Here is a 26,696-nt window from a genome sequence, read left to right on the forward strand (position 1 = left end):
CATTAAAACTGCTATTGTACTGTAAATATTCCTTTTTGTGTAGCATAAAAAAAGTTACTGATGGTCAATAATCGATAACTACCTACTAAGTTTAGTAATAAATTAATATATTTTGTGCAAATATCTGCAAATCTTGACTCTGGATCCACATTGTGAGAAAGCGTTTTCACAATAGAATGTAATATTATTGTCTATTTTTCGCATGATAAAGTATTTTGAATGCATATTCATATTTTTCATTTAGTAGCCATTTAAACATAAAAAAATAAATATATATTACAACATGTGTCAAACTTCATAGATGTTTGCAAGAAGTTTTTCGTACAATTTTTTGGATAACTCACGATTTTATTAAAAGCATCGCAGTGTTCCTTAAAAATATGTCAAGAAATAATTTTGACATATGGTACTTTGCCAAAACCGGGTGATGATATCGAATAGTTCCAACAGTAAGCTCAAAGCTTCTAAGAGCACCAGGGACTTGGACTACGAAGCGGCAGCTGACTCCGAAGCGAATCAGCCCGGACGAGTGACTTGGCGCCAAAGGTCCGACACGAATTCCAGCGATAACCGTGTGCATTCTACGGTCATATTCTCGCCTAAAGATGGCCGTTCCAAACCTCGTTCTCGACCCCCGAGCGAATTTCGCGCGTTTCGCGGACAACCGGGCGATCGCAGGGGCATCGGCCGGCGAGGCGGCGGATACTCGAGCAAGTCCGAACGCGACCCGACTGATAATTCCATGCGAAGATTTCAAGAACCGCTGAACAAACATAGCACCGGCGATTCGAATGCTAACTCACATTACACCTACAGCAATTCCAAATATGATTCAGACAGTAAATCTACTTACATCTACGGACTCCCCGAAGACCCGAGGATTTCCAAGCTACTGCGGAGGCTGTGTGGCGAAATCGATGTCGAAAAGTCATTGGTAATATGTTCAAAATTACAAGAAGCTATAATGCTGCCGGATAATGTTAAATATATCCGTAGATCATACGACATTTTAGCCGAGTCTCTGTTAGACGTACTATACCATGCGCCGAGTCCTGAAACTAAAATTCAAGTGGCAGCTTCGATAGGTCGCATAGGCTTCGTGATGGGGCCCGATTATAGAAAACATCTCGAATGGGTGATGGACAGGTATGCCGCTCAAAGAATACAAGAAGTAAAGACAATGCTTATTCTATCATTCTGCGACTTATTTAGATTGGATTCTGAAAAGCCATCGCTGGGGGAGTGCGCTGTAGTCACCATGACGCAACTGCAGAGTGTAATCGAAGCTACCGACTCAGCCAACATCTTTATAGCTGCAGTTGATGCGATTCTTATCTTATCTAAATCATATCCAGAGGCGTTCGCCAAGCATTTCATCGACATGGTTGATATTCTCGTCGGATGGCATGTCGATGCAGCACAGCCTAAGAAGGTGAAAGAGTTTGCTTTGAAGACATTAGATGAATTGAGCTACCATTGGCGGGCCGACTTAGTCTTTTCTGTGAATCTGTTGGGTCAATTTCTGGAAGACATGGTTGCTTATGGCGAAGACCTGTCGCAGCCATCTAGTGCACGCTCATCACCTCAGGATGGCCCCCCTCCTAGCCCCCAAGAATGCATACAGCGAATAACATCATTCATCAATGTATTTAATACTGTGGCAAAAAGTTTAGGCGATATGCTGAGTCCTAATTTTACCACATCTATAACGTGGGCTTTTCTAATTGAATCATTCACTAAAATGCTGAAGACCTTTTTGAGGGCACTCAAAATAGAATTGAACAGTGACCTCATCATTGCTGGAAACCAGTGCTCCTTCCTGTTTTTGGACTACCTTCAAACGAAAGTCTCATCGAATTGGTCGCTTTTATATGAAGTTATCAGTTTGCAACTGAAGAATTGCACAAAAATGGCCGATGATGTTGTGTGGACAATGCTGAATCTGATAAGAAAAGCTATTAAAGAAGTATCTGCCAATTTGCCAGTTGAATTCATCAAAACTGTAATTGGACCTGAATCTAAATTGCTGTCTTTAAGAACATCTCATAATAAGACAGTAAAACAAACTGTAGTTTCAGTTTATCATAATCTGTTGAATTTGAAGAATATACCGTTACTTCAAGACGCATATAGATTTGTACTAGAAGATTTAGATATAGCATACCGAATGTTAAATCCAGAAGTAGAAATTCTCTCCAGGGCAACGTCGACCAACAGAAATGTATACGATGCGACTGAAGCGGAACTGATTGCCTTGTTCGACCTACAGTGTCTCACAGATTTAGCAAACGCTAGTAACTCAATTATCGGAATGTGGGCCTTACAACCCAGCATATTGGAATTGCTTGCTGTTAAACTGAGGGCCTATGACCAGAGACTATCGAGATCGTCTCCCGTGATACAGTATTCTGTTATATACTTGTTATATTCGCATTGCAGAAATAACAATCATTTTATAGCATCGAGCGATTTAGTAACATTCGGCCAACAAAGATCCAATGTTTGCGATATCCTGGGAATATCCAATATCAACATAGGAGAAGTATCGAACACTAGTCCGACATCAGGACATTTTGGAATCATCCTCATATTGTTCAATAATTTGTTCAAATGTGCATTGCCAATAGATACAGTGGTACTGCTTTTGAAATGGACCGAAGATATATTCAGTCAGCTAAAGAAATATCTTCCGATCGTATACCATTCTAAATTATTGACAGAACTCATAATGAATATAATCAACACCGGTTTCTCCTTTAACGAGCGCGTCGTGGAAGGAGTTGCTAGTAATATGCATATGTTGATATCAAATAGAAATATTCCGTGGAATAATCATATCATGAACAGATTAGGTGAATTAAGTTTAATTCACTTGGACAGCAACAATATAGTCTTGCGGCAAAAATATTCCGATATATTGTCTTTCATTCCTTGGGATATAGTCGTCTTGGATTTGATTAAGTTTTCTGATGTAAAAACTGACAAATACAGATCTTGCAAAGTACTGCAATTGAATAGAGCGAATATTGTAAGTACGCAAAAAGAGCATTTAATGAGAGATCTGTGCGGACAGATGTCTCCTCAACAATTCAAAACATTCATGGGATACTTGCTTTATGCCTTTACATACAATGAAGGATGGTTGAATGATTCATTTCTGAATTGTTGGCCACTGAAAAGTGGCGACTGTGCCGATAGTCATGTAATATATTTTAGCCAATTCGCACAAAATTTTACATCGGTTTTGACAATGTGGGCTACTTGGCAGGCCGCACAGCTGTGCATAACTCTCAAGTTGAGAACGCCGCTCGGAAAACCTCAGGAGACCTTTACTAGTATCGAATCTGCCATCAAACAGATAGCTAGAGAATTGACATCTCACGATTTGTCAATCGGAGATAATGAAAACATCAATTCTAATAAAGCATTCATGTCTGAGTTAAAACGCAGCAGAATACTTATAGAATTTTTGGAATATCTAGAAAAGGCAATACATAATGCTGCAGACGGTTGCGCAACAGTCATGTTGCCCGTGATTAAATCTGTGAGGACATTTTTCCACACCAACAGTTCAACATGCAGAGAATGGGTCAGCCGTGTGCGGCCGGCTACATTGCTGGTAGCTTTGCACGCCGGGCACTCCGCCGCCGTTGTCAGACATGCGCATTCTTTGTTGCTCACTTTGACATCTCCCAATCCGATGCCGTCTGCTACTCTATCGTCTGATACTATCAACTATTGCATATCACTTGCGAAGGCTTTACTTCAACTGAAAGAGCCAGAAGCTTTGCTAGGCATGTATGCTTGGATAAAATTAACATATCACGTGAAAATAACCTGGCTCAAAGCGGCAGCCGAGCAAGCGAGCATGAGGTATGAGTCTGCTCTAGCTAATTACAAAGTTTTGATCAATAATGACAATCTACTAGGTGTTAACACCAACGTTGAATCTGAATCCCATAGGAAGTTAGATGACAGAGAAAATAAATTTATATATCAGCAAATAAACGAATGCTATATCAGTACGCAGTGTTGGAGTGATCTCTTAGAGTGGAAAGATGAAGAAAAGCTGTATAAAGGTATAGCTGACTATAGTGTGACAGATAATTATAAAGAGACAGCTTGTTATAGGAAATTTCAAGATGACGAAATTCTGTATCTAGAAGATTTATGCGATTGGGATATATTAACTAAATATAATGATAAACCCAAGCAACAATGGTCTTGCTTTGATATACACGTCAATACGGAGTCTATGTTGAGGAATGTCGCTTTGAAGTTCATGTTTCAACCGGATTATTTGGAGAACACGATTCAAAATATCGACAACTGCATCGGTGTCCTGCAATCTAGTCTGCACGAGCTCTCGAGAAACAAACCGTGTGAGCTTATTACCGATACCCACATATTGCATTTCGCAGCTATTGGATTGAAGCAGCTCATCGTGGATAGAAAACTACTGATCAATCCTTTCATCACGTCTCCTGACAGATCCTCATTGAAAAATGTGGATCCTGCGACTCTTAACAAAATATTATGGTGGTCAGATTATTTCTCCAAGTTTAATATACCGGATAATGATTTACAACACATGGAGAATGTTCGATTGGACTTGGTAAAATCAAGCCGTAAACATGGCAACCTTCACCTGTCCAAGAGAGAATTGATTAAGTATTTTGCTATCGTTAAATGCTTTCAAAACTTTTCCGGGATATCCATAGAACGACTGGAAGACGTCTACGAGTTTTTGGGGAGGTCTACCAACTCTTTTGACATGAATATTTGGTCCCTCAGTAATGTGATGGCAATTATGGAAACATCTAAACTGCTCTATGTCAACGAAGACACCAGAGAAATGTCAATTAACTTATGCGCCAGTGCGTCATTGGGAGTTTCTCAGCGGCTTGCGTTAGGAGAAAGCACTTATGAATTTAGAGAAAAGGGAACTCGAATGTTACTGACCCTTTCGAAATGGGTTCAAAACGAAAATGATAAACTACTCATTAACAATCTAAATTCCCCACTGACAAAACTAGTAACTGCACTTCCAGAAATAGGCTTGGTAAATAATAATGTATCGGCCAATGTAATTCCCATTTCTGATTCGGCAGTGGGAAAGTTGCTGCAGTTCAGCGTCAATCAATGTCCAGGACTATCTAAAGCGTGGTTTACATTCGGGTCGTGGTGCTTCCGATGGGGAAGAAAAATGGTGGAGTACAGTTCAAATATGGGTGGACAGTTGACTGAAAATGATAGACTGCAGATACGGAGTGTCATGATTCACGGAACTCCTGAAGATTTTGACACCGTATGCGAAATATTGTCAAAGACGCGGGTAACGTGCGACGATGAAGATATAGATTGGAATGAAATAAATACTTCGGAAATGATCGAGAGCCAATTGAGAAGTGTTCCTTCACTTCGTAATTCCTACACTGAACACCTCACCCTGTTAGTAGATATATGGAGACAAGCACAGAAAAGGGTGTTCTCTTACTATGAGCTTTCTGCGGATGCGTACTTTAAATTTCTAGAATTGAGCTCAGCCAGTGAGAATATTAATCACAACGGAGAATGCGCCATTGTCACTGCGACTCTGCGATTGTTACGATTGATTGTAAAGCATGCAATGGAGTTGCAAAATGTATTGGAATCAGGATTAGCAAACACTCCTACGCAGCCGTGGAAAGTGATCATTCCTCAGTTGTTCTCGCGCCTCAATCATCCTGAAAATTATGTCAGAAGACGAGTTTCAGAATTGCTCTGCCGGCTGGCGGAGGATACTCCGCATTTGATCACCTTCCCAGCGGTTGTTGGAGCGGTAGAAAATGAGAAAATAAATTTGGCCGATATCAGTTTCCCGAAGTCTATATTCTTAGAAAATGACAATAATGAAATTGAAGCGAGCGAAGTCATCGACAACAGCGATAATGAGAGTGAAAAAGACAATGATCTCAATTCTTGTTTTATGGATATGGTTGACACTCTTTCCAAGCAAGCTCCGAAGACAATATTGCAAGTTCAATTATTAGTTAAAGAATTGCGGCGAATCAACCTGCTGTGGGACGAGCTGTGGTTGGGCACTTTGGCTCAGCATCATTCGGAGATCACTAGACGTCTAGCGCAGTTAGATTTGGAAATACTAAAAGTAAAGAATAATATTCATCTTGCGGCTGACGAAAAAGATAGACTGATAGCGGAAAAGCATCGTATAATTCTGAAACCTATACTTTTCGTTTTGGAGCAACTAGCGGAAATAACATCAGCCGCCCCGGAAACGCCTCATGAACAGGCGTTCCAAGACAAATTTTTGGAATCCATTAACCAAGTGCTTGACAAATTGCGAAACCCGCTTGAACCGCACAAACCCCACGAATCTTGGCTGCCTATTAAGATATTGCAAACCAAACTGCAGCAGAAATCTAATAAAAGATCATCGTACGCGTTGAAAATGTCTGACATAAGTCCGACTCTAGCCAAAATGACCGACACCGTCATATCGATGCCGGGAGTTCAGAGCTGCTTCAATGTTCGAATCACGATAATGTCGATAGATAATAATGTAGCAATATTACCCACCAAAACACGACCAAAGAAATTAATTTTCCACGGTTCCGATGGAAGAACTTACACGTATCTATTCAAAGGTTTGGAGGATCTACATTTGGATGAGAGAATTATGCAGTTTCTATCGATCACAAATACAATGATGGCGCATGATAAAGAGGACAGCTCAAACCAGACTTACAGAGCCCGACACTATTCTGTAATTCCTCTAGGGCCCCGATCGGGCCTGATCAGCTGGGTGGACAACTTGACTCCTCTGTTTGCATTATACAAACGTTGGCAGCAGAGAGAAGCAGTAACTTTATCGATTAAAAATAATAAATCAGTCACAGTTTTGAGGCCGTCTGAATTATTTTATAATAAATTAACTCCGCTATTAAATGCAGCAGGAGTGAGTACGGAGAACAGAAAGGAATGGCCAGCGAGTATCTTGAAACAGGTGTTAGTGGAATTGATGGCGGAAACTCCTAAAGACTTACTGGCCAAAGAATTGTGGTGCGGAAGCGTGACCCCCGGCCTCTGGTGGCAGACGATCCGGCGGTACAGTTTCTCCGTGGCGGTGATGAGCACCATCGGATACATCATCGGGTTAGGCGATCGACATCTGGATAATGTTTTGGTGGACTTGAGTACTGGTGAATTGGTGCATATCGACTACAATGTTTGTTTCGAGAAAGGAAAGACTCTCAGGGTGCCAGAAAAAGTGCCCTTCAGGATGACACCCAATCTGGAGCGAGCTTTGGGAGTAACAGGCGTAGAGGTGAGTCCTTTTTTATGCTGTGTGTGCCATTAATGAATATTTTTATTCCAGTCGAATATTCTATACTACATACAATATTATAAAATTTTCGATGGTAGTATAGTATTTTCATTGTTGGACATGTATTTTTGTATTCACAATTATTTTTCAGCAAAATATGATTATTAATTTTAATTAGCAAATATTTTATCTTCATGTTGTTCTTTATTCGTTTTGTTTTTAGTAGTGACATCTGTGCATATTAGTGTGAAATCTTTTATTGAGGTATTTGTCTAAAAAGCTTTTTGGGAAAATTTCACAGATGTCAATAGGAGTACCCTTTTCCAAGATTTTCAAAATAATTTGAACAAAACAGCCTTTAATATCTGAGATAATATTGACTAGGCTGCTCGTTCCGTGTTTTGACTTTGTCAACTAACCCTTTTTTAATTGTTTCCGTGGATTGATTGAACTGCGAGCATTAGTCAGTTATTAATTTTATTCTTAGCTTGGCAGTGCATTATTATGATTAATGATTTAAAAAAATAGTAATGACAGTGTTAATTATAAAAGAAATTAGTTAATTTTCTTACTTTTCTCATATTATTATTGTAAATAATATAGAATTGGGAAGGTAAGTTTTTGTTTAATGAAATGTCCTTTTGTAAATTTTCACAGATGTCTCTAGTAGTGAGTGAATATATTATTTTGTGAGCTAGTGGGCTAATTTTTATTTTTGATGGTTCATTTCCTGCATAAATGGTGTTTTTCTTTTCTTTTCACCATATCCGATCCTAAGAGGTTGATATGGGCCTCCTCAGAGTGAGGATTGTATTAACAGATTTTTGTTTTACGAGATATAATAATATGTTAGCCACTTGCTGAACCTATTAGGTCCGCTCCAAATACAAATTGAAAAACAATATGTGTATTTTTGTCAGATTCGAACCTGCGACTCACGGCATTATAAGCTGACGTGTAAGCCGCTCAGCCATCGTGGGCGTGGTTTTGTTTATGGATATAGGATGTTTTTAGAATATATCGTCGGTATACTGGCAGAAAGCTATAAGTCAAAAATCCTTGTTTTGAGAAAATCGACTTTTTCTAAAATCAAGAAGTTTGGAGCTGTCTATTTTTTCACCTAAATCATTATTTATTAAACCAACCACTCTATGAAATGCATTAATCATGTAAGAATTCGATTCAAGTATAAGCAAGTATTTTTTGTAATATTTATTGTTGATTTTTTGAATTTGTAAATAAAATGGTGACTTATCGTTTTCTACCAGTACACTTTTGGAGTCAATGGAGTGGCAATAGGCTAAATGTTATAGGTAGTTGGCTAGTAATATACAGAACTCCTAATTATTATAGAAATGGATTTTTTTACTTGCAATTTTGTATAAATTAGAAATTTACATAGAAATAGAGGTACTTCTGTTTGACATTATTATGAAAAAATATCTACTTTGATGACTTTTTTGTGTATCATTGGTATTTTAATTTCAAATTAAAATAGTCTTTATAATTTTTTTAATACAATCAATACCTAATTAATTATGTCAATTACATGTATTTAGGGGAGGATAAAAATAAAAATGGGAATTACATAGTATTTTGTTTATTAATTTGTTTCCAAAAATATTGAAACAAGAGTTAAGTACCTACCTATGATCTATTTTATAAAAAAAACAAATAAGAAATAGTTAATTATGTTAGCCACATTTAATTTTACACAAATTGAAATAAATTGAGAGTTATTCCTCGTCCACATCAGAATCAAATTCCGATGGCTCAGGTAATGACGTCCTATCCAATGAAGTTGAAGTAGGCAAATTTTCACACCACGGATGTAGTTCTGGAGGTATAATGTTAGGTACTACGACACATGGCCAACAAATCTTTATTTCTTCTTAGAAATACATAATTACGAATGACACGCGCTCTACCTTCAGCAATTCGAAGCCTCCGTATCTTTGGTGCATTGCTGTCAATATTTCCCAAAATAAAATCTTATTTGCGCTCAAAACTTCCTGATGCATATAAAATCAACTGTCAATCGATGAGTAGAATGCGCGGGTGACGTACGCAATTTAGTTAAGTTGGTACAAATAGCCGAGCAGTCTCATAAATGTGTACAGCCAAAAAGATATAAGTCACGTTGACGTTTTTGTGCAGCTATAGAAATATTAAATCTCTACAGTCATAAAACTTTAAGTGTACATATAGTTATTTTCCAGTAAGAAATGCGAACATAATTAACTTAATTCGTATTGACATCTTTAAATTATGAAAACAATAAATGGAATATGAATGAGCTTGTTTTTCCAGACGATAGAGCGTGTTAAAATCTATTAAGTTGCATTATTAGGTCAAAACAGCTAAATTTTGACTTAACGTTTTCTGCCAGTATACTGACGATATATGTGTCAGTGGCATATAGTGACTTTTGTAAATGCTTGTATTCAGTATTAAAAATAAATGTAAACCCTCTACAAAACATTACTTTTGGGATGTATGGGAACTCCACCGTCCATTATGACTTATACGATTTTTTTATTGTGCATGTCACCTTTTACATACTACATTAAATAATTTTTCCCTAAATTATTACTGAAAATCCTGATTTCATAATTTGATCTTACTGGGAGTTTAAACTTTACTTTTAATTTCTATAGCCGGTTTTACTATTGTGGTAGCAAAAAAAGCTTTCTATAACATGTTGTAAATTTAAATTTTGAAATAGTTTAGTACTATTTTGTTGAGTGAGTATTAAATGCAATACCTATCTAAACTTCATTTTTCGGTAGGTAGGTAGGCAGGCATATAAATCTAAGTTCCTCTGGTGTGAATATTATATCTATCCTTGAATGCAACTATGATTTTGTTTTGTTGTTTTCCTTTTCAATCGATTTTAGCATCGTCTATTAACATCTTCAGGCACTACGTTCATTCACCTGATTGTATTATTTTTTAAATCAGATATTATGAACTACTATATTTTGTTACCTATATTTATAATATATAAATATCTATTAAGTGAGGTCACTTTGGACAGCACTTCTGTAGTTATCTAAAGTTCATATCAATATCTATCTAGTACATATTATAAGTTAGTTCATTCCAACCATATTTATTTGGTATAAGTTCACATTTCTATCTGGAGGTGTTAACGAGTTATGGTTGATGTATACCTAAATGCTCTTTTAAACCAGGAATGGCTTCACCGGAAGAAACTTTGCAACCATATTTATTTGGTATAAGTTCACATTTCTATCTGAGGTGTTAACGAGTTATGGTTGATGTATACCTAAATGCTCTTTTAAACCAGGAATGACTTCACCGGAAGAAACTTTGAATTTTAATTACCTATTTGCATCATTATGATAATATTTACTGTTTTAAACATCTCATGTAACATAACATTAACATTTTCGTAATGATAGTTAGTTGTACCTACCTAGTTATATTGGGTTCTGGTTCTACCATATTTTGATATTAAAAGTAAAATATGTTTTTATTATAAGTAGATTTTCACTAAATCAACTTAGCTACCGAGAATCTAGATATATTTAACATTGCAATAACAAAACCAACTGAGGATAATATAGTATAATGTTTATTTCTTAGTAAGTATTTTTCAACCAAAATAATAGGGTTACTTGTTCTTCTTGGAACCTGTAAGCCTATTCATATACCTACATAACATTTGTGTTTTTCTCTATTGTTGAAAATCTCTGATTTAGATAATAGTATTGTTTGAGTTTGGAATATCAAAAAATGTAAAGGGACATTCAATACGGGGTCAAAATAAATAATTTGTAGATGTTTTTTTTATTATTATTATTTATTACGATTATGTATACTGCACATCAAGAAGTTTCGTGAATAAAAATAAAATTCCAATCTCTGCAATCACTACAGTTGCTTCAGACGTTGCACTCCCGCCCGTCGGAGGGCGTCTCCAATTTGCTATCGGGCGAGTCCATCATTCTCATTCTACCCATTTCTGGTCCCTCCTCAAAGCCTAAATTCTCTATGATATGGCATCGCGTCGTTCCCTCCGGAAGACCTCCGTCGTACGCTAGGTTCTCTATGATCCGACACCGCTCGCTTTTCACTCCGTTGTTGTTGGTCTGGTTTTCTGTGTCTATTTTTAAAGACGGCCGCGGTGCATCGGCTATCGTGTCCGGCCTGCTGATTGTATCGAGAGGTAGTTTTCTTTCGTTTCTGAAACCCCCGTCGTATGTAGAACTGTCAGGGTGCCGGCAACGTAACAACAGGAGAAATGCTCGCCGAAATCCAGTGTTCTTCCACGCGTAGATGAGTGGATTAATGCCAGAGTTGGCCATCGCGAGTGAGAACACGACCTTGTAGATTAATTGGGAATCTTCTGAGCTCGGGTTGCCTAACGTCTGCCAGCAGATCACAGTCACGTACGGCATCCAGCATATTGAAAAGCTGCCGAGGACCATCAGCACCACCTGAAACAAAAACAAATATAATTAGTTATAAAGTAACTTCAAAGTTAAATTGGCATGGGGAATTGATTGCAATTCGTATAATACACAGGTGATAGAAAATTCATATACAAGTATTAAATCATAATTCATAATGTTATTATACTGAAACCCAGCTAAATAGACTTCTACAGATCTTTCGCTTATAAGAATCCTTCGAATACACCTTGTTTATTTTAGGGTTTGCAATTCCGGATTTTCGCACGATATCATAATCCAGAAATCACGGGATTGAAAATGCTGTAATTTCTGGATTAGTTTTTTTATGAGATTTGATAAAAAATACATCCTCGACGAGTAAATAAGTGTTATTTTTAATTGAACCAGCATTTGCAATGTTTACATGGTATAAATTCATTATAATGGTTTCTAATCAAAGTTAGATTAAAAACAACTAAATTAGGTAGATATAATCTTCTAATTTATTAAAATTGTGTACTTTTCCATTTGATATTTTTTTTGCGACCCAGCTTTTGCCTTTTGGCATCTTCAGGCACTATGCACACTCACCAATGGATAATGCATAACAGCTGCCTTAAGTGTGCTCACTTTTGTAGTATATATATATATGGGATATTTTCCAATTATATATGTTCAATGAATAGTGTTACTATTATTAATTTAAATAAAACATAATTTTATAGTAGGTACTAGCACTTAATACCATAAAAGAAAAAAAAGGTTGAATTCTCAAACCTTGTGAATTATTTGTAGAATAAAAAAAATAGTTTATTAAATCGAATACACTCCCTGGTTTCTTTCCTGTTTATACTTTGGCAATACCTACGTATTGTTAAAATAATAATATTTTTATTATTACCTACGTAATAAACAATAAAATTATGTTATGTGCAGGTTGTCGTGAAAATTTATCAAATCCATTGTGTACTTAGATTTGAAGCTTTGAGCAGTTATTAGAGTCCGGTCACACGGACCGCAAATTACCGAAGCAATACATCCACTCTACAGCATTCTCTGGCATTTCGTGAGCCACCTTTATTATGTGAATTCGTAAATAATTGTTTGGTATGTGATGACATGGTGATGACTGATGACCAACCTGAACGCTCTTCCAGTCGTTTGGCCCTGCCGGACAGCAGGTAGTGGTCCTCATTCTCTTGGCATGCAGGGCCGCCTCTCTCCATATCCTCCAGTACAGCACCAACATCACGAGCCATATCACAGAGAACACCGGCACCAACACATTAATCGTATACTCCTTGGGGAAAACCTAAAGGAAAAAGAAAAAAATAATCTTAGCAATATATTTCCACTATTACAATATGACCCTTAACTTTTTCACCGAGCGGGCATATTACATTATTACAAGGAAAGGCCGAGTTTATTTTTTATACTATCTACCTATTTCTAAATTCAATTACCCGTCGTGACAAGGTTGTATGATAAATAAATACACCTATTGCTCTTTAAAACTATTATTCTTTCTGTATTAATTAGTTTCTTTTATTTTGTGAACTGTCAATTCATGGTGGAACTGCATTGTATTGTTGTTTTTATTTAATAAAACGCAATTTTTTTATAGTACTTATGCCACTTTAATTAATATATTAGGACCGGTTTCGTCCGCCTCAGTGGGACATTTTCAACTGAATACATTTTTTTAAAACAATATTTATCAAACAAAATTCAAAGCGATAGAAATAATATAACAATAGGTACATAATAATTATCCGTCCAATAATACCTTCCCAATAACAGACTAATTTAAAATTAATTTAAAACTAATTTAAAACTAATGAGGTTGGACATTAATATTTCATACTACGTCAGTATTAATTAGTCAAAGGGGTTAAACAATACACAGTTTCTAAAATCTTATAAATAAACTAGACGCAGCTACCCCAATTCCCGGTAAACAGAGAAAGTGAGTTCATATCCGATTTCGACTCCATGCGTAATGCCTGTGGATAAGAGAAGAGTAATAAGTACCTATATGTTGAGTTGAAATTGCGTTATCATCTTAAAAAAAAAACAGTTATCGATGTATGCGAATTATTATGACAATGGAATTAAGATTGTTTGATTTGAAGTCTTTAAATATTTTAAATTTTGTGTGGCGCAGAAGGGCACGTTTTTAAAACCACTGATTTAATGATTACATTATGTAACAATTGAAGTAATAATTCCTGAATACATTATGTGTATTACACTTAAATAAATTCTACATGTTTGTAAATGTTTCGGGACAAATTTACAATGTGAGTAGTATATAAGTCTCGAAAAATCCAATAACAATCGATCTTGTAAACTTCAGTTAAGACGATACATCAGTGAAACGGCAAATAATTTTCAACAATAGGCGCGACGAAATTTTGGACTCACTGGCATTCGGAGAGCGAACGTCGTGGTGTGAATACGTCAATTTGTTTCGTGATGGCGACGGGGGTATTAATTCTTAAATCGTGTAAAGATTACTGAAATCGTTACCCATTTACTTGAAAATGAAAACATGACAATGAATATATTATTATCGTTACTAATAGAACAATAAACAGAACATTAAATGTTCGCATGTTGGATTTATATGACAAATTATATTTCGTTCGGCATGCGTTATTTGCACCCGCGACCCGCAATCCGCGCATCGCCTAGCCACGATTTTTTTAGACCATGCCTCAACTGAGCTATAGCCTTAATACTTTCAGGGAAGGATATGTTGTGATTTGCGATGACGGGTTCATGGCAAGAAACGTCTCCAAAATGTCATACTACTTGAAACTGTAGAATTTACAAAAGTTTGTTTCTTGTCAGATAACACAGGTTCTACCACGTACATATCGTATCAATGATTGCCAAGTAGTAAGAAAATTGTGATATAAAGCCTTCCCGAGGCACTTGATAATAATGTTTGGGGTGAATCACATCACGATTACCATTTTGTTTTAAAAGTTCTTTGGATGTTTTTGTCCTCGGTTAATAAAGCATAACGGTTGAAGACGTTTTATTTCCTTATACACCACACCATTGGTAAGAATTTATTTTGTTCGTGTTTTTGCATGTGACATAATAATGTTAAGTCACTTCTTTTCGACATAGAAAATAAGCCAATTTCTTCCATCCTGTAAACAGGCGTAACAACACAAGTATTGTTAATGTACTTTCGCATGTGAAATACACACGGGAATTTGAATTACTTAGCACACAGAGCTGTACATCTAACTTATTTATTAAAATCTGAGTGAATGAAATAAAATTAATTATGAAAAATGAGTTAATTTAAACAAAAAGCATATTATGTGTTTGCTACATTTTTAACGTTTAGTAAAGATTGCTACATATTCATTAAAATTCAATATTATTTTTACAACTAGGGATTGCAATACCGAACTAACATACACTAATACCGATATTTAGGTATTTGTTAAAAACATCATGAAAACTATTTCGCGTTGCCCTCTTAGAGTGCCCTCAAGTTTTCACACAAAATAAAAGAAATACCATCCAGAAATCAATGTCAGGAGAGAACTAGACTAATAATATAAAGAGAGTGGGTATTTTTCAGCAAAATGAACCCGTGTTTCTTGCGTATAATGCACACAAGAACCTCAATTTTATTATTACCAACTTAACTATGAAACGTTATGGTTATACCATTATGTTGTACGGCTACCAAATTTAAACACAACATAGTTAACCATATTTTCTACTAAATTAACTAAAAATAATTACCACTAACTTTATATTTAACACAAAAACAATAAATTTCGCCAATACATGCTCGCAGTTTTTGAATGAATGGATTCATTCAAGTGCATGTCGCCAAACATATTATTTAATTCAGCCGTAGAAATTCAATCTTACTCTAATGCATATTGTAGAGATATAAGCGTGCCGAATGCTTTCTCACTCGCATGTATGGTTCGTTTTTGTTCAGAGAGAGCCTTATTTTAGCTCTTCTTAAAAAAATCCAAGCAAAACCACAGTAGAGAGCTTTTCCGCCCAAAATAAATAAGTGGTGAATTTTCATGTTATTATTTCACTTTAATCGTAATGGAAATAGTTTTTTTTCCAATTTGTCAGCTTTCTTAATTCAGAAAATATCGATATTTTGTATTTTTAAACCAGTATTACGGTATTGATAAATACCTGGATACCGGTATTCCAATCCCTAATTGTTATACCTAACTACTTAACAGGTCTTGTAGTAGGCATATCAGTATAAAGGAAAGTTGTTGGCATAACATCAAGCCACATTTCGTATATTAGGTATACGAGTAACTTTATGAAAAGGCTTATCAGTTATCACAAATGCATAAAAAAGAGCGATACAATATACTATTATGCCTTGTGTATTAAATTGAACGTTCCCTGATAGGTACTACCATTCTGTGAACTGATTAAATATTATGCAGCTAGGTATACAGTAGATACGATTATAGTGTACAGTCAAGTAAATAATTTTTACTACAAGAAACTATAAGGAGGTGTCTAATTAAAAAAATAATTAACACAATTAAAAGGCCAAATAAAAATAAGAAAACTTAAAGTGACATGATACCCGACACTTCACAGACTAAACATTTTCGATTAAGTGTTTTTTAAACTTGGTGTAAAGAATCTTCTTTAATGTTATTTGATAATAATTTATTGAGAAACCAAAAAAAATACAAGTATAGCAATTGTTTATAATGTTTGATATTTTCGCGGTTGTTTGTTATTGTAATATATTTTTGAGTTGTCTCCGCGTAATCTTCGTCCTTTTTTCCTTGAAGTTTCGGGCTCGTTGTAGAGTCCATTCTCGAGAGATTAGATTCTCTTGAGAATGGAGTCTGCAAGTGAGATCGAAATGTCGATGAAGGAGGAAGAACACGCAGTGACAACACAAACGATATAGAAATGTTTTTTGAAACTATAAATAACACAACTATGTTTTGTTTGTCATTTGCCATTTGGTATAGTGGAGTTCTACAATGTAAACGGTTGTTAGAGGCGTTTCGCGAGTGAGTAATTCTTATAATGAATAACGTTTTTAATTGCATTTTAGATTTGTATGTAAGATACAAAAATGTTATTAAAAGTGTACCTATCTAAATCTCACAAAACGTAAGTTTAATAGATAAAGATACAAAAAATCTTCTCAAAAGAAATGAATTACACATAAATTTTCTTATTTGCAACTGCACAAATGAGCTATGTTTGAATTAATGTAAGTAACAAATGAATGAGGAAAGACACGCCTTCGGGGTTGGTTAAAAATGACACTGAATCGATAACGTATCTATCCATGAAGCAACGGTATTCGGGGTCAAATTAAAATTAGGAAAAAACTAAAAGTGAAATGGTACCTTGTGCATTATGCACATGTCTACCGAGTCAAAGTTGTTCCAGAAGATCGGCACCGCGCTGAAGCCCACGGCCAGCGTCCACCCGATGGACATGAGGGTCCTCGTCACGGCCTTGCTCATATACCTGCTGTAGTGGAGCGGGTGCAGGATTGCGATGTACCGGTCCACGGCGATGGCGGTCAGGTTGAAGATGGACGCGCAGCACGCCAGCGTGATCAGGATAAACCGCAGTACGCACGTGAACTTTATATCACTCAACTCTTGGTTCAGATAGAAGGCCAGGTGGTAGGGTATCGTTAGGCCGACGGTCAAGTCTGACACGGCGAGGTTTAGCACGAACTGATTTGATATTAGACTCGATAACCGTCTGCTTAACGTCACTGCTAGAATTGTTAAGGTATTACCGCACAAGATCACCACCATTAGGAGTCCGTCGACAATCGTCCACAACCAGAAAGATTCCGTATCAGCTACATTCGTCATGTTGTCAGGCCTGAACATAGTTTCCGAAGCACTACTGTTTCCTAAAGTTTCCGTAAAATTATTACCCTCCTCCCGAATTTTGAATAACGTGATATTTGCCAATATCGCTGCCTCCATTTTAAATGATTTTTTTTCTAACAATTTATTTTTAATTTTATAAAATATAATACGATTTTATATTATGGAATGCATATTTTCTTATTTATAACTTAATTTATATAAATAAACTTTTATTTATTTTTTACAAATTTCACATTGATTTATTTTACACGTACACTAATTTAATATTATTTAAATTCTGATATGGCTTCTAAATTTTGATATTTAGCACATTAAAAATACTGTTGAGTATTCGCTTCGACACGTCTAGTAAGTTTGTTTAGATTTCATTGCATTTGTATGTGTTGTGACCACAGACAATCCCAGTGTTTAAATATTAATTTCACATCGCTCAGTCCACGCCGCGGAGAGTTCGACCTTGACCTATGATAGTCAATGACCTCTGAGAAATGAGGACTTTTTTGAAGTTCTCGACCGGTCGGATCCATCTCCCCTCGATGCTTTTCCAAAATGTCTGAAACAAATTACAAAACAGATTAGCTTACGACAGGCCAAAACTTTAAAAAACTTATAAATTATTCCGGCGAACAGGATTCAAAAAAGGTTTCTGTAATACATTTTCTTCTGACTACTGTCACAGTTCACTAATTTGTTCGTGAATCCTAAATTCGTACTACAACCTGCAACGAAGTACACATTTTAGTATTGATTACCTATCAATTATACCAGTGAAATGAGTGAGGGATTCATACATCGATTCAGAACATATTCTTGTGAAAATTAATCAACCAATTTTATTATATTTTGGCAGATAAGATAGATAAAGCTGTAGTAAAATTCTAGTGGCTTTTATATTATTATCGCAATTCAACGTTTTATAAAATGGTTCTATGTATATATTTTTTAAAACTAATGTTATATTTGAATGAAATACTGTCAGGTTAATAATGCTTTATCGATTTTTTCTCTCGGTTATTTCAGGTCACCGGATTAACATGGCATTAAGCGCTTGTAAGATAAAATAATACGTAATATCTATTATATTATATTGTGTTTAATTTTATCTAGTACAATGTCTTTCCACCAGGATTTGTATTGAATTAAAGTGTTTAATTAAATAATACAATAATAGTTTCAACGTAATGTAATATATATAAAATAACTTCTAATGGATTTAAGTTTTGTACTATTCCATTTGAATTACAAAATTTAAATCAATTAGAATTTAAATTCCAATTCCATCAAGTACCTTCGGTCGATAGTATTAATATTAATATAAATAACTGTTAATATATGACGGAAAGACAGTAAGATTAAGAAACGAAACATTTAGATATAGGTATAACTTTTTCCCACTTTTAAAACAATTTATAATTTTAACAAAGACTGGTTTTATTTTGACGGATACTTTGAACTAATCAAACATTGAAAATATCCGTTAACTGGTTCTGTGTTAAAATTACAAATTAAGTACCGAATTGCGTAAAATTACAACAAAATATGTCTTTTAAAATGTATATTAGGTATATATAATTTAACATTTAATATAAAAAATTAATGTATGGATAAATACAGATTATTTTCTTTAGGCACAAGGGATATTAAAACAGGAATGAAACTCAGGATTAACTTTATAAAACTATTTGATTGTTTTAATTGATTAAAGTTCTCGGCAATGGTAAACTTTATCTGAAAAGTTTTCCGATAGCCGTCAACAAGTTACATAATCCGCGCGTTTTCCTGCATATCGACTGAGCAGGGGCGACCGTGAAAAGTCGTGTTTTAGACGGCGCCCCCGCCCCCACCCGCTCCCCTTCGCCAGCGTCGCGACGCCGCGTCGCCGCTGCACGGTAGCCAGTTGCTTTCCCGCCTGGCTTTCAGTTTTGGCTCTCGCAGCTGGCTTTGGGTACCGTTTTGTTTGCCGCCCGCGCCCCTGACCTTCCGCCCAAAGTCGATTGCGACCGACACGTGACGGCGGAGGCTACTCCGATACATCCATGTGTCAGTCGCAAAGAATTGACCATGCATTTAGATACAACACGGGAATAAAGATAACAAGAATATGCATTTAATTGAAATCGAATTTACTTAGTGGTATTCAATGAAATACATTGGAAATATTATGTTAGATGATCTGATATATCCATCAGTGGCAATGATACGAAAGTACTAAATATGTATTCATTCTACAATTACATACAGGTATATTAATACTTCTTAATAAGAATAACAATTATGTATTTTTTTTTAAATATTACACAGTCGTAACTCTGCAATACCACGTACGATGCTACTTTATCAATCAACTAGTAGGCATATTATGTTTGATTTTTCAATAGCATCCATACAATCTAAAGGTAACATAATTGAATCAAGTCGATCGTTCATTAATAGAAATGGATGTTAGAGATCCCATCTTTTTTCTTCGAGTTTTTTCTTTCACCTTTATATCTATAAGTACATTTGCGTCTATATTTATAGATATAATTATTATAATATTAGAAGCGGTGTACGAAAGGAAAGGGGATAGGCGTCCAAAATCAATTACTACAATGCAAAAATTAGAAAAGGTACAAATCAAATATACCGCTGAATTTGTAAATTTTTATATACAATAATTATTATTGTTATATGCGTGACTTTGGAAATATTTGGAAAATAATAACCAGGTTCATTTTGCAAATAATTGAAAAAAAAATCCACAATCTGATTCCAATACTGTGCTTCTTTTCGCATTACGTTATCAAACTAAAATATAAACATTCTTTTGAATGTGATTCTATTCATTACTGTTTTCTTAATTTATTTCAGTTTTCTAGGTAAATCGACAAACGCTTGAAACAAATATAATTGTAATGGCCAAATATTAATTCGACTTGAAAAAGTACAAAAAGAACAAGTACAAATAACAAACAATATGGTTGTCGGCACTAGGGAATCCAATCCCGAGCCGAAATTCTGATCCCGGGATTTCGGGATTACAATTTGACAATCCCGGGATCCCGGGACTGGTCCCGGGATTGGCATTTTTTTCCATTGTTAATATACAATTTTTATATTTACACATAACATTGATGAAATCGGTCAAAAATAAATCTAGTATAATTTATAATATTTAAGACATTTATTGTTAATATTGTATATCTACGTTCAATCTTGGAAATACATAAGTTTAATGGAGTAAATATTATTAAATATATATATATATATATAAATAATAATGTGAATTTATTACGAGATTGCTGTTTCTGATAGTAAAGACTTAACGAATGGATTAGCGAGATTTAAAATAGAAAGCAAATAAGCATGGCGTACTTATGGCCTTTCCGCTTCATAAATCTAATTAGTCAGCCAAATATGAAATTGCCGTAAAACGTATGAGGTCACGGTGGAATTACTTTGTTAAAAGTGCGAAGCATTGCTTTTTTCCAATCTTTCTCATTTTTAATAATTTATGTGAAAAAATAAAATTAATCGGCAACCTACACATGGGTATAAATCAAACTTCATTCAAACTCAGTTTATTTCTAATGTAGTTATTTTTTATTAAAAGTATTTTTTCTGTTATATTTTCGCTTTTATTTTATTTTCCATAAAAATTGATAAAAAAATCAATCCCGAAATCCCGGGATTATGTTTATCAATCCCGGGATTCATAGGTATTGAAAATAGCTCGGGATCCCGGGATTGGAATCTCTAGTCGGCACATTAAAATTCATTCATATTTTGTACACTTTCAATACTAATTATAAAATGCTAAATGTGTAGGTACCTGCGGGAAATATGACGATGCTTCAGTGCGGCCTATGTCCAATTGGTCTAAATCCGAATACGTATTATTTGCTTCAGAAAACTTTTTGCACTGAGATTTCCCAAATGTCCCCTCACTTGACACTTCATTCGAGCGTGTTTATTTTCAAACCTAACTATCCTTTGAAGTCTACTTTATTTGCGAATTCAGATAATTATCATAGTATTTGACACAGTTTGTAAATCTAGTGGTAATCCAAGAGGGATTGCTTTTGGAACTGGATAGCGATGTCGATTTAAACACATTAGTAAGTTTATTTTGGGTAAATTTAAATCAAACATTAGACTCAAACCATTTATAATAATAATTGTGAATTGTCAAAAATCATTCCTATTTTAAACACGTCTTTCGCCTGTGACATTGATATATTAAGTAACGCGATAGTTCAAATTAGGCTCGATATTTTTACTTAAATATGTACCATCGAGGGTAGGGAAAGTGCTGCGTAAGTAAAGGGCGCAGTATTTTCAGTTCAATAATAAATGATTTTCTGTCAGTTTTTCGTTTATTTAGCGATGGACACGTACACGAGTTTTAGGTATAACACGGTGTTTTAATGCCATGATGGTGAATGCAATAAATTTTAAATGAGATAATTTCGGTTATTGACTTGAATGAACAAAAGTTTTTCATTTCAGTGGGTCTATTCTATACTAATCGACCGCTAAAGTGATAAAATGATAAATATTATCAAACTTAGTGTAGGTCTGTATCAAAGTATTAGCACTTATTGTAACAATTACAATAAGAAGTTTATAATTGTTGCAAAAATGCTATATTTTAACAGCACCAATATTTTGCTCATAAGTATGGAATAGACACACATGTTGTGTTGGGTCGCACAGTAATAATTTATGTATTTCTATATATTAATATAGCTTCATGTATCTAATACATAATTACTCATTTCAATGGATTCGGACATCATAAATCATACATATCGTATAATACTAATACGTAAATTAATTTCGTCCGTGCTATACCAAATAATTAATACAAATATATTAAAACTGTGTACCTAGTCAATTTATAATAAAATAATTACAAGATAAAAAGAACTTTTTATATACCACGTTTTTAAATTTTCTGTTGAATTATATAAAATTGACAATATTATGTATTAATAATTTAGGACAAATAAGGCAATTGTCAACAATCCATTTTTTTTGCTATTTTGCAACAAACAAACAAATATAGAATACTGAAATGTTATTTTGATTTCCATAGTAACGCACGTATATATTAATAATTTAGTTGCTAGGACCACCCCCGTAGCAACCAATAATAGTGGATTGGATTACGGATTTCTTCCGAAATAACTTATCATACAAAACAAAATTAACTGAAAATGAATTCAATTCTACTTAAAGATGACTAAAAGCATTAAAATAATGCATTGGCATCGTGTTCTGGTATATTCTAAATGTTTCAAATATCTAGCTAGTCGGTAAGTTAGTTAACTACTTAGTTACTGGATAAACAACCACCGGACAAACAAGAATACGAGCTAAGAAAAACGTGGTAATTATACATAGTTAAGACGAGGGTACATCGGTTCGGTGGATATTGAACAGTGTATATTATAAACGATTCGAGTTCGATCGCCGTATCAAATTTTTTATTGTTCCCGAAATTTTCTATTTGATTTACTATTTTTTTATTCAACGAATAATTCACAAAATTTAAGAATGTAACATCCTTTTTATTGAACACACCTACATAATTTTGAAAATACTTCTGAGAAAATATATAATCAATAGAAAAATCTTTTTTGAAAAAAAAATACGACACCCAGCAGGAATCGAACCTGCATCTCTCGGGATTCGCGCCCACGCACATCGACCACAATGCTATAGGCATCCTATCTAATTGCGACAAATTTTAACTAATGGCTCTTACAATACTCTCTGAAGCGCTTTCTACATTGAGTTACGATTAGCAATCGTCTTTTGTATTGTAAATGTTATATATTTTCTCAGAAATGTTTTTTTTAAATTATGTATTTTCTAATTGAACAATTAATATATTTTGTAAGTTTCCCGACACGTTCAGAGACATTGAACATAATATTATAAAGATGCTCTTCGCTTGACGCGGCTTTACTCGTTAATATTATATAATTTCATCATGCAATCCATTGCTGTCCATTCCATTCCAATCAATAAAAACAGCTTTGATCACTATAATTACCTTTAATAATAAATAAAAGATAACGATTCTATTGCAATATAAACAATCGAAATGTAAATTCCTGCTTAATTAATTGCTTTACTTGCTATTAATTTTATTATTACCTAAAATACACGATCAATTTACGATAAATTTTTATTACACATTAAAAAAAAAACTATAGAGTTACGTATAAGCTTGGACCAGATTGAAAGCTTGAGCACCAACATAAAGCTTGAGTTTTTATCGGCTTTTCAATGTGTTACGAAGCTTTTTGTACCAGCGTAAGAACTAACAATAGCATATTATGACATACGTATTTTATATTTTAAATTCTGCCTACGATACTTGGAAAACGTAATAGTAACTATTGGCTCAGTATTTTATTAGTTATTAAGGTATCTTATTAACTGCACTATTACTTTGTCATAGAAATTCATAGAATTACCGCTCAAAATATTTTAAATGCTTTACCTGCATTTACTCAGATCTGTTAACCTGCCAGGTATTACGTAAAACCATATTTGGCCAGCTGCCATATTATAATATAACTCTAGGAAACCGTTATCGGGTTATATTCAAAGTGATTATGTATTAAAGGCTCAGATCTTATCCATCAACAGTACTTTAATAAATTTGATGTGAGCTTTTCATCAAAGCTGTTTGTATCGATTTGTATGAAAACTTTCGACTACAGTTGTAAACTAATTATACGTAAGTACTTTGATAACACTCACAACGAACGGAAATTGTATATATTTTGTTTTGAATATGCATATACCTATAATATGTTATAATATTGCATTATTATATTATGTGAAGCCAGTACCTACTAATTGAAATTAAACAGATTACGTAGTACCTACTTATTCCACATTAATAAACATGACCGGTTTCGTTCGCTTGAATGGCACATCGTCAACTAATACAATGTGCAATATTAAAATTATTATTAATATCTTCAATAAGTAATTCGCCTTTAAAGTTTGTTACTATAAATGTAATATTGTGTAATTTGAATCAGTTGACCCATTGAAATGGGCGAAACCATTCCTCGTTATTATTAAATAAACTATATGGAATAAATACTACATATTGTTTTTTTTTATTTTAATGAATGCAGTCTTTCTACTAAGAATTGACGGTTAATATCATTAAAGAAATTAAGCAAGTACAGTCGAATCTCACAAATCCGGTACTTGGGTCCGGCACGTCCAATAATTCGGACATTTTTGTTTTTGCGTAAATAACGGGAAATAGTCACTTACGGCGATACATCAGTGAAATGGCAAATAATTTTCAACTATAGGCGCGACGAAATTTTGGACTCTTTGCCATTCGGAGAGAGAACGTCGAGTTGGGAACACGTCAATTTGTTTCGTGATGGCGACGGGGGTATTAATTCTTAAATTGTGTAAAGATGACTAAAAACGTTACCCATTTACTTTAAAAAGAAAACATGTGGATGAATATATTATTATTGTTACTAATAGAACAATAAACAGAACATTAAATGGACACATTTTGGATTTATATGACAAATTTTATTTCGTTTGGCATGCGTCATTTGCACCCGCGATCTTTTTAGTTTAGACCGTGCCTCAACTGAGGTATAGCCTTAAGAGTTTAGGACTTGTTGATAAAACATTATTTTGTTAAAACACTTCTTATTATATAATATATTGCTTTATTAATATTTTATATAATATAGACTGGATTAGTGAGATTCAATTGTATATAATTTGTATATATTATCTACATTGAGTCATGTTGAACACGAACGGTGCATTAATTATTATATTTAGTCTGTGTTTTGTATGATTGCGTAATACGAAAAAACCATAATACATGTATAGTAGTAAAATTTTCAATTGGATTATTATGTAAATTATATTCGTTTAGTGACGCGGGTACGTAAAGTGTTTTAAACTAATAGAAAGATCTTGTATGCAATACGTTTAGCAGTCTGACGAGTTTCCAGACTAAATTTCGCGCTATTTTTCTTTCGCGCGTAAAATTGAATCTAAATAACCGCGAGAATTCTACACAAGTTTTTGGCATGAACATATTCATTCGCCTAAAACTAAAATGATTACTCAAGCATGTTTTTTAATAATGCAAAGTACAGAATATCTCGTAAAATTATTCTAGCCCTGTGTTCTGTAGAAAGCGGGTCATGTCTACTGCCTGCTAGTAGGTACTGCTACATTCTTTTAGTACATTCAGAGAGCATGTACCCAAATTTATACCTTTGTTACGTTCATCATATTTCTCTTTTTTTGCGAGTAGTTGTGCTATATATTATATATACTACACCAGACTGGTTGGTAATATATATATCTGCGTTCCACTATGTATCTTATTTTTAAATGTTTTGAAAAAAATCCGTATTTTTTGGTAAATATATTTTGAGTGCAACTTGGGAATTTCAGGATAGGTACCTAAACAGTTTTACTAAGTGAGGTCTTTCGGATAGTCAATCCAAACTATTATATAGGATTATTATATTGATAATCTTACATTATAAAACACAAAGTTAGTCCGGAATTCAAAGGCTTCGTGTCGCTAGGCTTTAAGCACTGAATTTTTTACCAACGATTCCTTAACCATAGTTAAGGATCAACGCAAGAAAAATGAAACGAATTTGTGGTTTCATTCACGAAATATAAATATTTGAAGTTTCCTATTATTTATAATTTACAGAAGAACCAATGCAATAGAATTCCATATAACATTTGAATGTTTCAGGTACCTACTTATGTCATTTAATATTTCTTTAATAATCGGTAACCTTGAAAACGGCACAACAAAGTTTGAAAACATTATTTGATGTCAAAAATATTTCAATTTAGAATTCACCGATAATATCTACAATTTTATAATCGAGTGATGATGTATGGCGATATTTTCTAAATTTGTAATAATCGACCTCATTATAAGAGCAATGAAACTGAATTTTACATTATTTTGTGTTTCGTTAAATATGTAAGGGTTGCGACATATTATAATAGTAAATAATTACAAGATAAAAAGAACTTTCT

The 26,696-nt window shown here is 34.2% G+C and overlaps 2 protein-coding genes across 2 annotated transcripts in view; one reads left to right on the forward strand and one right to left on the reverse strand.

Moving 5' to 3' along the window:
• The first annotated feature begins 279 nt into the window (after nucleotides 1–279).
• The window catches only part of nonC (serine/threonine-protein kinase Smg1), a 341,011-nt gene continuing 314,594 nt past the window's right edge, over nucleotides 280–26,696 (forward strand). Inside the window, exon 1 of the mRNA XM_085959664.1 lies at nucleotides 280–7,327. Within this exon, the coding sequence (XP_085815790.1) occupies nucleotides 404–7,327 (6,924 nt within the window). The 5' untranslated portion in view covers nucleotides 280–403. The remainder of the gene's footprint in view (nucleotides 7,328–26,696) is intronic.
• LOC147063453 (histamine H2 receptor-like) lies at nucleotides 11,159–17,849 on the reverse strand. Its single transcript, XM_085959666.1, has 3 exons — nucleotides 17,133–17,849; nucleotides 12,887–13,057; nucleotides 11,159–11,790 (listed from the first exon to the last, which is right to left on the reverse strand). Exons 1-3 carry the CDS (start codon nucleotides 17,730–17,732, stop codon nucleotides 11,236–11,238), a joined length of 1,326 nt encoding a protein of 441 aa, XP_085815792.1. The 5' UTR covers nucleotides 17,733–17,849; the 3' UTR covers nucleotides 11,159–11,235.

This window comes from Rhyacophila brunnea, unplaced genomic scaffold (assembly GCF_057557595.1).
Source record: "Rhyacophila brunnea isolate RB1 unplaced genomic scaffold, BYU_Rbru_1.0 scaffold_9, whole genome shotgun sequence".
NCBI classification, from domain to species: Eukaryota; Metazoa; Arthropoda; class Insecta; order Trichoptera; family Rhyacophilidae; genus Rhyacophila; species Rhyacophila brunnea.